Raw genomic sequence first — 12,494 nt, forward strand, 5'->3', positions numbered from 1 at the left:
GCTGCCCCTGGTCCGGCTTCCTGGAGTTGGCACTCCCTCGCCACACTTCAGCCTCCCCTATACTCGCAGGCCTGGCAATTAGGCAGTCCTTTGTCCTACACGCCTTCTAGGGTCTCTTCAGCTCAAATTCTCCTCCTGGCCTCTGTTCTTCATCCAGCATCCAGCATCCCCAGTTCGCTCAGTGTGTGTCTGTGTGTTCCACCTTGTATACTCCCTGGGAGAGTCAACTAACATCAGGTATGAGTGGTTGAAAAGGGATGGCTGACCTCGCATGGGACATTAGACTAGAGTTAGAGTTGGAGGGACAAAATGCAGACTGCCCATAGGAACTCATGGTGCATTGGTTCCTATGAGTAATCTTTGTGGTGGTCCTCTTCCTCGTCCCAGTGGTTTTCGGAAAAGAGACTGGAGGGATTCTGGGAGTTGTAGTTTTTCCTAAGTAATTATGGGGAAAACTATTTGGGTTTTTGTCAGGGTAAAGGGGTAAGTGTATGATGGTGTATAAATGGGGTTTTGTGTTTTTACAGAAAGTTATTGGGGCATAATTGGAGTTTGTCGACAGTATCCTATTTCAAATGAGGGAATGTCAGGTGGTGTTATGTTGAAACAAAGGGGATACTGCAGGCCAAAGGTAAGGAGTCCCCTGACCCCCACCTCGCCAAACCATGCAATTTTATGTTTCAAAGGTTCTTAAAAGCACCATAGCACACTCGGCACGTGGTCCCTCTCCCCCAGCCCACCCGCTTCCTGGTTTCCCTCTACCCACCTCCCAACACGCCCACTCCATCCGGATTGGTCCCCATACCCCACAGCAAGGACATCCAAGGGCAGCCCTGCGGCAAAGGACCCAGAGGCAAAGGACGGCCCCAAGATGTGTCTGCAGGTGTCCGCAGGGGACAGGAAGGCATCAGACACCAACAAAACTGAGTGTGGCATGGGTGGGGTGTAGAGCAATTACTCTACTCCAAAAGCCCCTACCACTCTATCTTACCTTTCAATTTTGTGGATTACCATAGCCTCACATCATGCATACTTACAGAGATTTATGACCACCAGCTTAAATCTACTCAAGGCTGACTGAACTGTGCATGTTGCCTGCATTCCATACTACTTGCCAATGTAAGCTTATACCACACTTAGATGGAATTCTCAACTTTAGTCTGCTCTGCATCTAGACAGGATTGCTAACGTTAGCATGTATCACACTTGGATGGCCTTTCTGACTGATAATCCTCACATATGGAGGGTGTCCAGTAGTGCTCATGCCTTGAGAGTACCTTTCTCTGGGTGCCAGCGTATCACGGGTGAAGTGCTCTCAGGGTTAGTGTATACCGATCTTGATTCCTGAGAAGGGCTTGCCATCGACATGCCGTCAACATCGCCATCGACAGCCCCTGTCACTCTACCTTACCTTACATAGCGTAGACTACCATAGACTTCAATAATACATACTTAGGAAGACTTGTGACCACTGTAAATAGATTGTAAATGTTGCCTTGTGATGCATATGCCAGTGCCACACATATAGATAACTAAACTTTAGCTTGCGTCGCATCTAGAAAGAAATGTGACTGTTAGCATGTGCCACACTCATATGGAATTCTTAACCCTAGCTCACATTGCAGCTAGATAGAAATGTGACTGTTAGCATGTGCCACACTCGTATGGAATTCTTAACCCTAGCTCACGTCGCAGCTAGATAGAAATGTGATTGTTAGCATGTGCCACACTCGTATGGAATTCTGAACTTTAGCTTGCGCCGCACCTAGATAGAAATGTTATTCTTAACATGCACCACACTTAGAATTTTAAACTTTAGCTTGCGTTGCATTTGGATAGAAATGTAAATGTCAGCATGTACCGCACCTAGATGGAATCCCATGATTGCAATGGACAGCAATGCCAACTAACCAACCAACTAACAATTCCATCCCTCTGCATACACCTCTCAAACCCTAACCAAACACAACCACAAGCCTAAAACGCAGCAATCCGCGCAAACTTCACAACAATGCAACAAAACAAACCACACAGACTTGCACAACAGCACACAACGACTACGGACCGTAAAACACCCCAAGTCCAGTCAACGGACCCACCGGGCTGAGGCTGCCAACAGCACATCACTGTTCTCTTGCACTTTTCCAGCTTATTCCCACTAACCGACCCCCCTCTCCTCCCCTTTTTCAGAGCCGCCAGAGGACCACTTTGGTGGTGATAGTGCGCGGTACAAATGTCCTTTAACATTAACATTGCTGGTCCGTACACAGGGTTGGGATCCAAAAGCAATGGCCCTAGCTGGCTACCTCAGTCAGGGATCCTGGGAATAGCCTGGGAGAAAAGCAGCAGGTTTCTCACAAAGGAAAGAGGAGTCGAAGACGACCCCAACGTATTCGGCTTCAGATGAAGCAGAAGGGGGAGTACCCACTTGGCCACCCTCTGGGGAAGAAAGAGGCGGCCGGAGTCCCAATGGGAAGGATCTCAGTCTTGCTGGCATTGAGACAGATCATTGGAGGCACGCCAAAACTGGATGGTGGACAGGCAGTCAGGAATGATGGAGGAGGTAAGGAGAGGACCAGAGGGAAGTTTAAAGAGTTGTGTGTCATCTGCATAATACTGTATGTGAGGGGAGTAAGTGGAATAGGTGTTAAAGAGCCAGGAGGAAACGTTGGAGCCATGGGGGACACCAAAGGTGGAGAGAGAGGTAGGAGAGGAGAAAGAGCCAAGGATAACCTGGGAGGGACGGTCAGTGTGGAAGGTGGTCAGCCAGTCCAGTGCCCACTCCATGATACCTAGGGTATTTTTCGAGTCGTTTTATGAGGATGGAGTGGTTAACCGTGTCAAATGCAGAGGAGAGATCAAGTAGAATGAGAACGGCAGGAGCGTTAGAATCAAAAGATGCAAGCAGTTCTTCATGGGTGTTTAGAAGAGCAGTGTGTGTGCCTCTGGATGCTCAGAAACAAGATTAATGGTCGTGTAGGCAACTAACAAGCTCTGAATGCTGGGTCAGTTGGGGGAAGACAAACTTCTCCATGAGTTTCCCAAGGAAAGGGGTGATAGAGATGGGGCGGTAGATAGCCAGACAGGACGGGTCTGCGGAAGGTCTTTTCAGGAGGGGGTGCACAAGAGGGTGCTTAAGGGAAGAGGGGAAAGACCAGGTAGCAAAAGAGTGATGGCAGAAATCAGCAAGTGCAGGGGCAAGAGAGCCAATGTTGTCCCTAATAGTTCTGACGAATAGGGGGAGACCTGTCTGGAGGAGACCTTATTAGAGCAGACGAATCTAGTGACCTCATCAGATGTGATGGGAGAGAAGGAGGAGAGAAAGGTAGAGGGGGGATGGGAGGCCATAGATGGCAGGAGGAAGGAGTAAGGGGAGGGGGAAGGAGAAGCGGGGGTGCTCAGGAGGGCCTGAGATTTTGCAATGAAGTGTGTGGCCAAAGCATTGCAGAGGGCCTGGGAGGGAAGAGTAGAGGTGGAGACTGTGCAAAGAGCTCAGCTGTGGTGTTGGATGCACCAGGGATGCGAGCCTGGGAGTGGGCCCTTTTCTTGGAGCGAATGGAGAGTCAGTATTGCATTTGGAGCAGGCGACAGGCCAATTTGTCAGAAGGTGAGCCTGAGGTCTGCCACTTCCGTTCTGCAGCTCTGCACTTGCGTTCAGGGCTGCATACCAGGTGTTACGCTTGGAGGCATATTTCAGGCGGATCTTCATGACTGGGGCAAGAATGTCAAGAGTGTTAGTGATGGCAAGGTTGCTGAGAACAGAGTCAATGGTAGAGTCTGCAGTGGTGGTAGGCGGAGATGAATTTAGATGCAAAGGCAGCAGCTGACACTTGATTCATCGGACGGATGTTTGTGAACAAGGTTGGCAGGGCTGGGGGAGGTGCTGAGGGCAGAGAGGGCCCAGGTCAGAGGAGAAGAGAGAATGGTCTGACAAGGAGAGATGGGTGGTGGGTGGGGATGAGAGCAAGAGATCAGTGGGGATGATGACATCGAGAGTGTGTCCAGCCGAATGGGTGGGACCAGAGGGGAGAATGGAGAGGGAGAATGAGGTGCAGAGGTCACAGAAGAGAGTATGGATGCTGTGATGGAGGAGTCCAGGTGTATGTTGAAGTCACCCAGGAAAAGGAGTTTAGAGGAGGATGAGGAGAGAGGAGATGCAATTCCCCCATTCAGAGAGGAACAGGGTGGTCGAGCCAGTTGGCCTGTAGATAGTGGAAATGGTCAGGGAGGAAGAAGAAGAGAGAACCAGTTTGCAAACCAGGCTTTCGAAGGAACAGCAAGGCTGGGTGTGTATGGGGCAGATGGGACCCACTCGGGGAAGATCAGGGCAACCCCACTGCCAGCACGCGAGGCTTAGAGATTATCTTGACGCAATCAGGGAGAAGCGAGTCAAAAGCAGTGACTGAGCTGGCATTGAACCACGTCTCAGTGAGAGCGAGGATATGGAGGCCAAGGTCTTCAAGGAGGAGACAGATGTCGGCAGAGTGCTTGATAGCAGAGCCAGCATTCAGCGTGGCTAGATGCAAGAGTTCAGTGCCTTTAAAGGTTTTCTGAGGAGGGGTACAGGGCGTGGTACACCAGTCGGAGGAGGGGGACAGAGAGTCGGAGAAGGAGTAGCAGGTGTGAGAAGGAAGTTGACGAGAGACAGCAAGCACCTAAAGAGGAGGAGGTTGGGTTGAGGACCCTGAACCAAGATAGTGCCATTGTGATAGACATTAATGATACACCTGGATGATGAGAAGCCCGCCAAGAGTACTTCCCATCTAGTGCCACCATTAATGGGTGAAGATGCGAGAGGCAAGAGAGTAGAGATAAGGTGAGAAGTCCATAGATCTGGAGAGGGGACAGAAAAGAGGATATCGGTGAAAAGCTGTCTGGAAGTTGCACTGACATAGATGTCTGCGATAGGTAGGCCAGGGTTAGAGGTCAGGATGTCTTTTTTAAGCGGTTTTCTTCCACAGAGTGGGAGGCTAGGTGATAATATAGCAGTTTGAAAAGACAGGGGAGATGGTGAGTGCCATAGGGGCGTCAGAGGTTAGGAGGGAGATGGAGGAGGCGCGCTGCACAGCACAAGTACAACTCAACAGGCGGCCTAGTAGTCAATGGAAGTAAGAAACAGATGCAATGGGAACAACTTAGTACTGACAATGGGCTACAGAGATGTAAAGAAACACACCAGGATTCGAATTTGCAAAAGGGCGCAGAAAGCAATGAAAAATGGGGTGCAGGAATCTTATAAATCACACCAGGAGTCGAATTTGCACGGGGCACAGAAAACAATGCAACATGGGGCTCGGGGTTATAAAACACCAGGATTCGAATTTGCACAAGGGCACAGAAATGCATTGAGGAAGGATTAGACAAGACAAGGGAGGTAACATGGCATAGGCATACTTTGGTTCAACGGCTGTTTCGGTTAGTGGGGGGGGAAGCGACAATCGTCTCCAGTCAAGACTCACAGGTAACCTTGAGGGGTGAACAAAGTTCCAATGGCCCAAGTTCGCCGGGTAACAGGCTACATGCCTGGTGGATGTTTCATGAGGTGCTGCAGGGTTGAAGGGGGGTGACCATCCTAGCCCTCCAGAACCCAGACAGGCTCAGACAGGGGCATTAGAAACAGGCCTGGGGAGGAAGGCAGACTTTCGCCCATCGGCTTGCCTGATCGGGCCAAAAGATGACGGTTGGGCCGAATCAGAGCTGTTGCTCTGGGTGTCAGACAGTCACTCCAGTGTCTGTAATGTTGGCGGCGGCCATGATGGAAGGATGGCCAAGAAGAATCTTGCACAAGTAGCACGATGGAAAAGGAGCCCCCAGTGCACACAGAGCAGCAGAGGAACGCCGCACAAACGTAATCAGCAGTGCTAGGCAATAAAACATTTTTAGATTTAGTTTTAAGGTCACGGGTTCGAATGCTGACCGCTCCAACTGGGGGTGATGTAAAAGACACACAAAGCCCATCAGGACTTACCTATCATGCCGGTGGTAGGAGACTCCTCAAGGGCCTTGTGGTGATGTTCAGAAGGTCCATGCAGGTCGAAGGGCTTCACAGCCCTATATATAAACATAATAAATATCATATATACTACTATATAAACATAATAAACACAAATACAGGATTGGGTCCTGTGAGAATTGATCCAGATGTGTGGCATAATGCCATCTGGGTCATCCTGGAAGATATCTACAGGGTTCCCAGGAAGATGTTGACTAGGCGGAGAGGAAAACTGAACACCAGGAGAGTGGTGCCTTGGTGACTTGGAAGGTATAGGGCAGCTTTCCATAGGCTGAGGCCTTTTCCGAAAGGCATCAAATGTGTCGGAAAAATGAATACATTCAGACATTTTCAACATACAGGCCTCACATCGCTCCCTAGTCCACAGGGAAAGAGGAGTCATCAGTGGGAGGGAAAGATGGAGCAGCTGGAGCCGTTTTGTTGCAGGACCCAAGACAGAGGGGGCCAGGCCTGAGAATACCCTTCAGGTAAAGAGGAGGCCTTAAGACCAGAACTATGAGAATGTGCCTTGGAAAGCTTCTTTCAAAGCTTTGGAAGTGTTTTGGAAAGAGGTGGCCGTTTTGCTGCGTCTTTCAAAGCTACCGCAACATGTGCCAAAGTTTTGTGGGAGGCGCCAGGTAAGGTGGAAGCCTTAAGGCCTTTCACCAGCCACAATGGCGTGGGCGCAGTGGACCCTGAACCGCGAGGTTCAGTAGGCACTGCTGAACTCCTCGACAGGCCTAAGGGCGTCGATGGCTTTGCCGATTCCGTCGAGGGAGGAAAAGGTGTTGTGTGTTTGGGTTTATGGGAATGGTGTGTGTGTGTGTGTGTCCTTGTCGCCGGGGTGTAGACTCCCCATTGCACTGCCGGTGGCATGCTTACAGGGGCCGGGAATGGACATGCAGGAATCCGGGGAGTCCACAGTTGTGTCTATGGCCTCTGAGTCGGAGGCGCAGCTGCCAACACACTCCTCGTCTGAGACTCAGGCGGGAGAGTGACTCTTGGCCTGCATGGCCTAGGCAGCCCACCGCTTGGTGTCCCTGTCTTTCAGGGTCTTGGGACAAAAAAGCTTACAGACCTTGCAAAGCCGCTCGTCGTGGTCATGAGGAAGGCCCAGATTGCACACACTATGAGTGTCGTTCCAGGGGAATTTGCTGCTCCACAACAGGCAACATTTAAACTGCGTTTTCTCCATAACAAAGGGAAAATGCAGCCAGATGAAAGCAGGAAGGAGGAGGAGGTGCAAGGAAAAGGCATTCTCAGAGAATACTCCGTAGAAACGCGTCCCCACTCTCCCTACTGTGAGACCAGAGGTGTAGAATCGGCAAAACAGGATCAGCCGTCAAGAGGCTGTTGGACAGTCATCAAAACAACTGAAGATGTCTAGCAGCGAACGCGCCAGATGCAACAAGTAACAACATACTCGGTAGACGAGCTCTGCATTAAGCAACCGACCATTAAGGCGGGAAAAAACGATCTGGTGGGACCTTGACGTGTGAAGGATTTTGGGTACACTACACGTCACTTTAGGGATAGTCTTACAGTCACGCCCATGTCGGTGTCCCATTATCGATCGTTGAAAGAAAGATGCAATACTCTGCGATTACCACTAGATGTCGGACTATATGCAAAGCATGTGATTCTAAGCAGATGCACAAGCATCAGAAACCAAGTTGTTTACTTGGTGAAAGGACATTCTTGGGCTTCCATGGACGTGGCCAGAGAGATTCAGCAAATGCACTCAGACTTCGAAGTGAAATCAAAACCATAAGGACTCGCAAAATACTGATCAACTTATTGAGCTTCTCAGTTAAAGACGATTTTCTTTCCCTTGCTAATAAGACCAAGCCACTCCTTAGGACCATGTTGATGTAGCAGTGGCAGTAATGGAATTACTGCCCCCACCATTTTATGAGCTTGTTGGGAAAGTGGAGGTAATGCCACCATAAAAATTGAGTAATTACCGCCGAAGGAATAACCACTGGCAGTAATTACTCACAACCCCAATAGAGCAATGTGGGCCACAATAATGGGAAATAACCCCACCTCGTAATCTGGAGAATGTACCTTCAGTTGTGAAGCTGCGATGTAATGGTAAACAAGTTTGGTGGTATTTCCCAGGAAATACAGCAAAACTCGAAATGAGGCTCCAAGTATGTTCAGGCCGGCGACTTAACATATCAGATTAGGACTGACATTTGCTGCGAAAATATGGTTACAAGAGTTGGGTAGCTCAGACGAAGTCTACAATACCGGCCTCCCTTAGAGTTGGATTTTGGGATCCAAGTAAATTCACTCACTCTCGCCTTTTTGATTTTGTTGACCTGAATCTTTCATAGAATTAAGGATTTTTGCTCCAGGCCTTGAAAGTTGGCATAGTTTGTTTTTATTATAAACTATGGTATGGCCCCTGCACAGAGCCGTGACTCCTTCAAGGACTAGCCGGACCTTGATAAGCCCAGGAAATGTATACCTGATGCAAGTAGTAACAGGGTTAAATCCCATTAATGATCAAGTAATAACGGGGTTAAATCCCATCTGCTGCAGTTCAGTTGCTCTTCTCCTCCAAGTGCTTTATGTCTCTTGCAATCTTCAGGGAGGCAGTCTTTTCAGGTGTTACTAATTAGTCTCAATTTAGGCAAAACATGGGGGTGCGGAGGGGGGTCTGGGAATCTCTCTACCACCCCGAACACAGCCCAATTACCTGGTCATGGGTGAATAACCCCTGGGAGAGACTCTACCAAGTCTTTAGCTCACTGTCCCTTTCACAGAGAAGAAATGTCCCCGCATAGCAGTCTTTGTCCTGCCCAGGGGCAGTTCAGCACCGAAATGCTAGGCAATTCTCCTCTGAACAAGAGTACCAACAGCAACCCCATATACATGTTTCAGCCTTGTTGGTCTCAATTTAGGTCTCATGGAATTCTGGTAGCTGTAGTCACTTCTGGTAACCAGGAACCAACTCCCCTCCTAGATGGGAATTAACCCTGTTATTACTTGCATCGTGTATACAAAACTGGGAACTAGAGGGCGCGTGTCACCCCTCTTTTTTCTCAGCCTAAAAGTAAACTCATTTTTTGGGATACTGCTAGCTATGCCTGGAAAGAATGAGGGATTACGGAGCAGGTATTTTGTGGCTAGGATAGTCGAAAGGCTGTGCAGTACTGAGTGGCCTTTCTTTGTCAGTCTTCAAAAGGCAGTCCCTATTCAGAAAGCTACCCAGTGATTTTAAGGGGCGGGTAGTTACAAATGGAATGAAAGTAGCTAGCCAGTATTTTGAAACCACCGACGTTCCTGCGGTAAGGGCTGAACTGTAGATCATCGGGTGATTCCAACAGCATCCATCTTGTGGTCTAGTTGCATTGGAATGCTATTACTTACCTATGTCGCATAGCGCCTATTAATTACGGACCAGACCAGGAAAATAGGTTGACAAAAGGATTGTCCAAAATAAACAAGCATGGTCTGAATTGAATTAAAAGCTGTCAGGACGGTTATTCTCCTTAGAGGAATAGCGCTGTGGTAAAACATAACCAAAGGAAAGTGTCCCTCTGGAAAGTAAAAGTGTTCCAAACAAAAGGTCTGCCAGTGCTCAATTAATACAGAGCCGGATATCTCTTGGCAAGATGACAATAATTTGAGCTCTCAGTCCCAAGTTTTAAATGGCCTTCTCAACTTATTTTCTCCCAGTTATTGGGGTCTCTTATTCAGAGTTTCAGTGCAAGCTTTGAGATTTTCTGCACTATGTTTCCCATAGTACTTGGATCTCTTCTCCTTGGTCCAAAACCCCAGGGTTAGCTCCGCACAGAGCAGGTGGATAGATTCTGAAAGTGGGTCGCGAATGGCGGATTTTCGAAGGTAATTGGAGTCAGAGGATCAGAGAAGGCTGTCCTTAAGCTAAGGCAGGGTTCTCACTAGGTCCCTTACTGCCTACTTCTGTCATGCTTCTGCTCTTCCTGATTACTAGACAAATCTCATGCTCGCTCTCTCACTTCCTCCTATGAAAGTGTCTCGCCTCAGGTTTTGTTCTGACAAAGCTTTTCCCTTGGTTACCCGTCTTCGGAGTACGGGTCCACTACCTTCTCTTGATCAAAATTCTACTGCATACCTCTGTGTACTACCTACTCCCCTAGTCATTTAGTGGTTTTTGACATCACCTATTCATTTCTTTTTACAACGGTCTTGAAGTTATCAAACGTTTGACCCTCTCTTCCATGTGTCAGCTCTGCTTTACCTTCCTGAGACGTCACCACTCCTCTGCCTCTTTCATCACTTCCTCTACCGACTCAGATTTACTTTCCTCCATCTTCTGTACTGTCCTTTTCCATCTCTTATCACTATTTTCTCACCAGCTTGACCCCCTTCAGGCAGCCCTTTCGAATCTTTTCGTGCCACTTTCACAATAATTCGTAATCACCGGTTCTATTCTATCCCACTCTCCCTTTACTGCCCTTTGGCGCTTCCAGCTCTTTGGGTACATTCTACCAGAACTTCTCTGGGGCCTTCTCCTCCTGACATACTGGGGCGATCGCCCCCCATCCTCCTCTACATGTTCCTCCTCAGCCTTCTGGGTCTTGCTACTTCCAATCCACTGGGTATCTTAACCCCCCCTTTCAGGATCTGTCTTTAGCCAGGCTCCTTGGCCACGCCTGAAGTTTGCTCTCGCCTCCTTAGCCCAGCCTTCTGGGTCTCCCCCCTAGTCTCCTGCTTGCCACAGACTCCATGGGGCTATGCTCCAGTCTTCAGCTTCTTCCCTTCCTCTTCCGGCCTCTCTCTTGTGTAAAGGAAATCACGTATGGCCGATAGAATGGGGACGGAAGCTCACACTTGTTAGAATCGTATTTTTACAGCTTGATACCAATTGTAGGTTCACACTCAGTGTGAAATTTATCCAGCAAATGGGTTTAAACATTGCATTTGGTTTTTGTGCGCATTAGTCATTGGCTCTAGAGGGGGCTCCAAAATGGATAATCGCAGACAAGCAGCTTCATGGCAGCCCACCTTAAGTACGAGTGTTAACTACCGAGATCCCACCATGCTAGGAGCTTCTAGGATGTGTGAGCCCAGCTATTCATAGTCTCCCTAAAGTCCACCTAGCATGAACAGGGTTCATTTTATACAGACCCCCTCCTCTGCATCTCTGGAACCTTTAAGAAGATATGGTTCCTGTAGGAAATGATAATGATAATAAATGGCCGCTCCCTAAAATGCAAAGAAGATAGGAAACCCATGCCCATAATCAATGGGGGTCCTTTGGACACACACAGAGGCCATCCTATGCTTGCAAATGCCATCTTCAGACAGTTAGAAGGGAAAGGTGATGACCAAGGTGAAGAAAGCAACTATTTCTAGGCATTCAAATGGTGATGCATTTTCTGTCCTTTTCAATCCTCATTTTGGCGCAAACTTACCTCTCAGACAGGCAGCAGTCACTAGGTAGATCTGCTTGATGGCGCAGTCACAGCAGTTATGGACTTGTGTACAAAGCCTGGGAGCTGGCGCAAAGGGCGTTACAGCGTGAGAGACGAGCCACTGCACTTGAAATGTGAGCCAATGGAATGGCCAGAGGAGATAGTGGACCACAGTGGCGAGGCACTGTTTAAACATTACGAAAAGTTGCTTTATGACATTCTTCAACCAGCCTGCAGGGTACAAACAGGAAAGAGAAGAAATTACAGATAAGATAAAAAGGATGCATTGAATTAACAAATTATGTTCATTTAAGGAATTAAACGCCTATACAATGATATTTGTAAGTAGTAATATCAATTCTTTATATGAACCATAACCGCATTTTGAATACGTTTGAATTATTAACCTTCCCCCACGTCCCTTCATGTAAACCCAATATTAAATTGAGGATTACATTGAGGACAAAGTACATTTCAAAATAGGTATAGAGCATTTCCTTTACATGCCATTAGTCACTCCTGAGTTGCTGTTCTCTGTTCCCCCCCCAACCCATCTGTTTCCCATGACGGAAACAAGGGCAACATAACGCCTCTTCCTATGAGGTGATCTGAAGATCACATGAGCAAACTGTGGTTGGAAATGGCCGGTCATGCATGGAGGAGACTCGGCGCAGAGTGTGCACATGAATTAACAGCAAGCACCATTTTTAAAATGGACTCTAGATGCAATGTACTTACCCAGTGTTCATTTGGGCCACACCTAGGTGGTGAGAGTGCTACAATAACAGAAGGGGCTTAGTAAAAAGCAGAATGCCAGCTGTGTTACAGTGGGAGATACGAACAAGAAAAGCATGGTGAACCACAATTTCTCTAGGACACAAAACAAGCAAATGTAGGTTAGGCTGGGTCAGTAGGGTGTCACTTAGTGATCTTAAGTGTTTGCCTGGAAGGTCACCCGCAAAATCCAAAATAACAGGTCATAATGTCCAATGACAAGATGCCTCGGATTGTAGAAAGATCCTTACAACAGTCTTCGGTATCCCACTACTTCAGTATGAAATGTGTTTTTATTACCACTGAAGCTGTGGGGGTAT

At 48.1% G+C, this 12,494-nt stretch overlaps 1 protein-coding gene across 7 annotated transcripts in view; it reads right to left on the minus strand.

The window, feature by feature from the left end:
- The window catches only part of ST3GAL4 (ST3 beta-galactoside alpha-2,3-sialyltransferase 4), an 866,978-nt gene that overhangs the window by 114,709 nt on the left and 739,775 nt on the right, over positions 1 to 12,494 (minus strand). For all 7 annotated transcript variants that reach the window (XM_069614189.1, XM_069614186.1, XM_069614187.1 and 4 more), the window contains one exon: positions 11,401 to 11,631. In XM_069614189.1, coding sequence (XP_069470290.1) covers positions 11,401 to 11,596 — 196 coding nt within the window. In that variant the 5' untranslated portion in view covers positions 11,597 to 11,631. The remainder of the gene's footprint in view (positions 1 to 11,400; positions 11,632 to 12,494) is intronic.

Source organism: Ambystoma mexicanum, chromosome 9 (genome assembly GCF_040938575.1).
Source record: "Ambystoma mexicanum isolate Mex_15411 chromosome 9, UKY_AmexF1_1, whole genome shotgun sequence".
NCBI classification, from domain to species: domain Eukaryota; kingdom Metazoa; phylum Chordata; class Amphibia; order Caudata; family Ambystomatidae; genus Ambystoma; species Ambystoma mexicanum.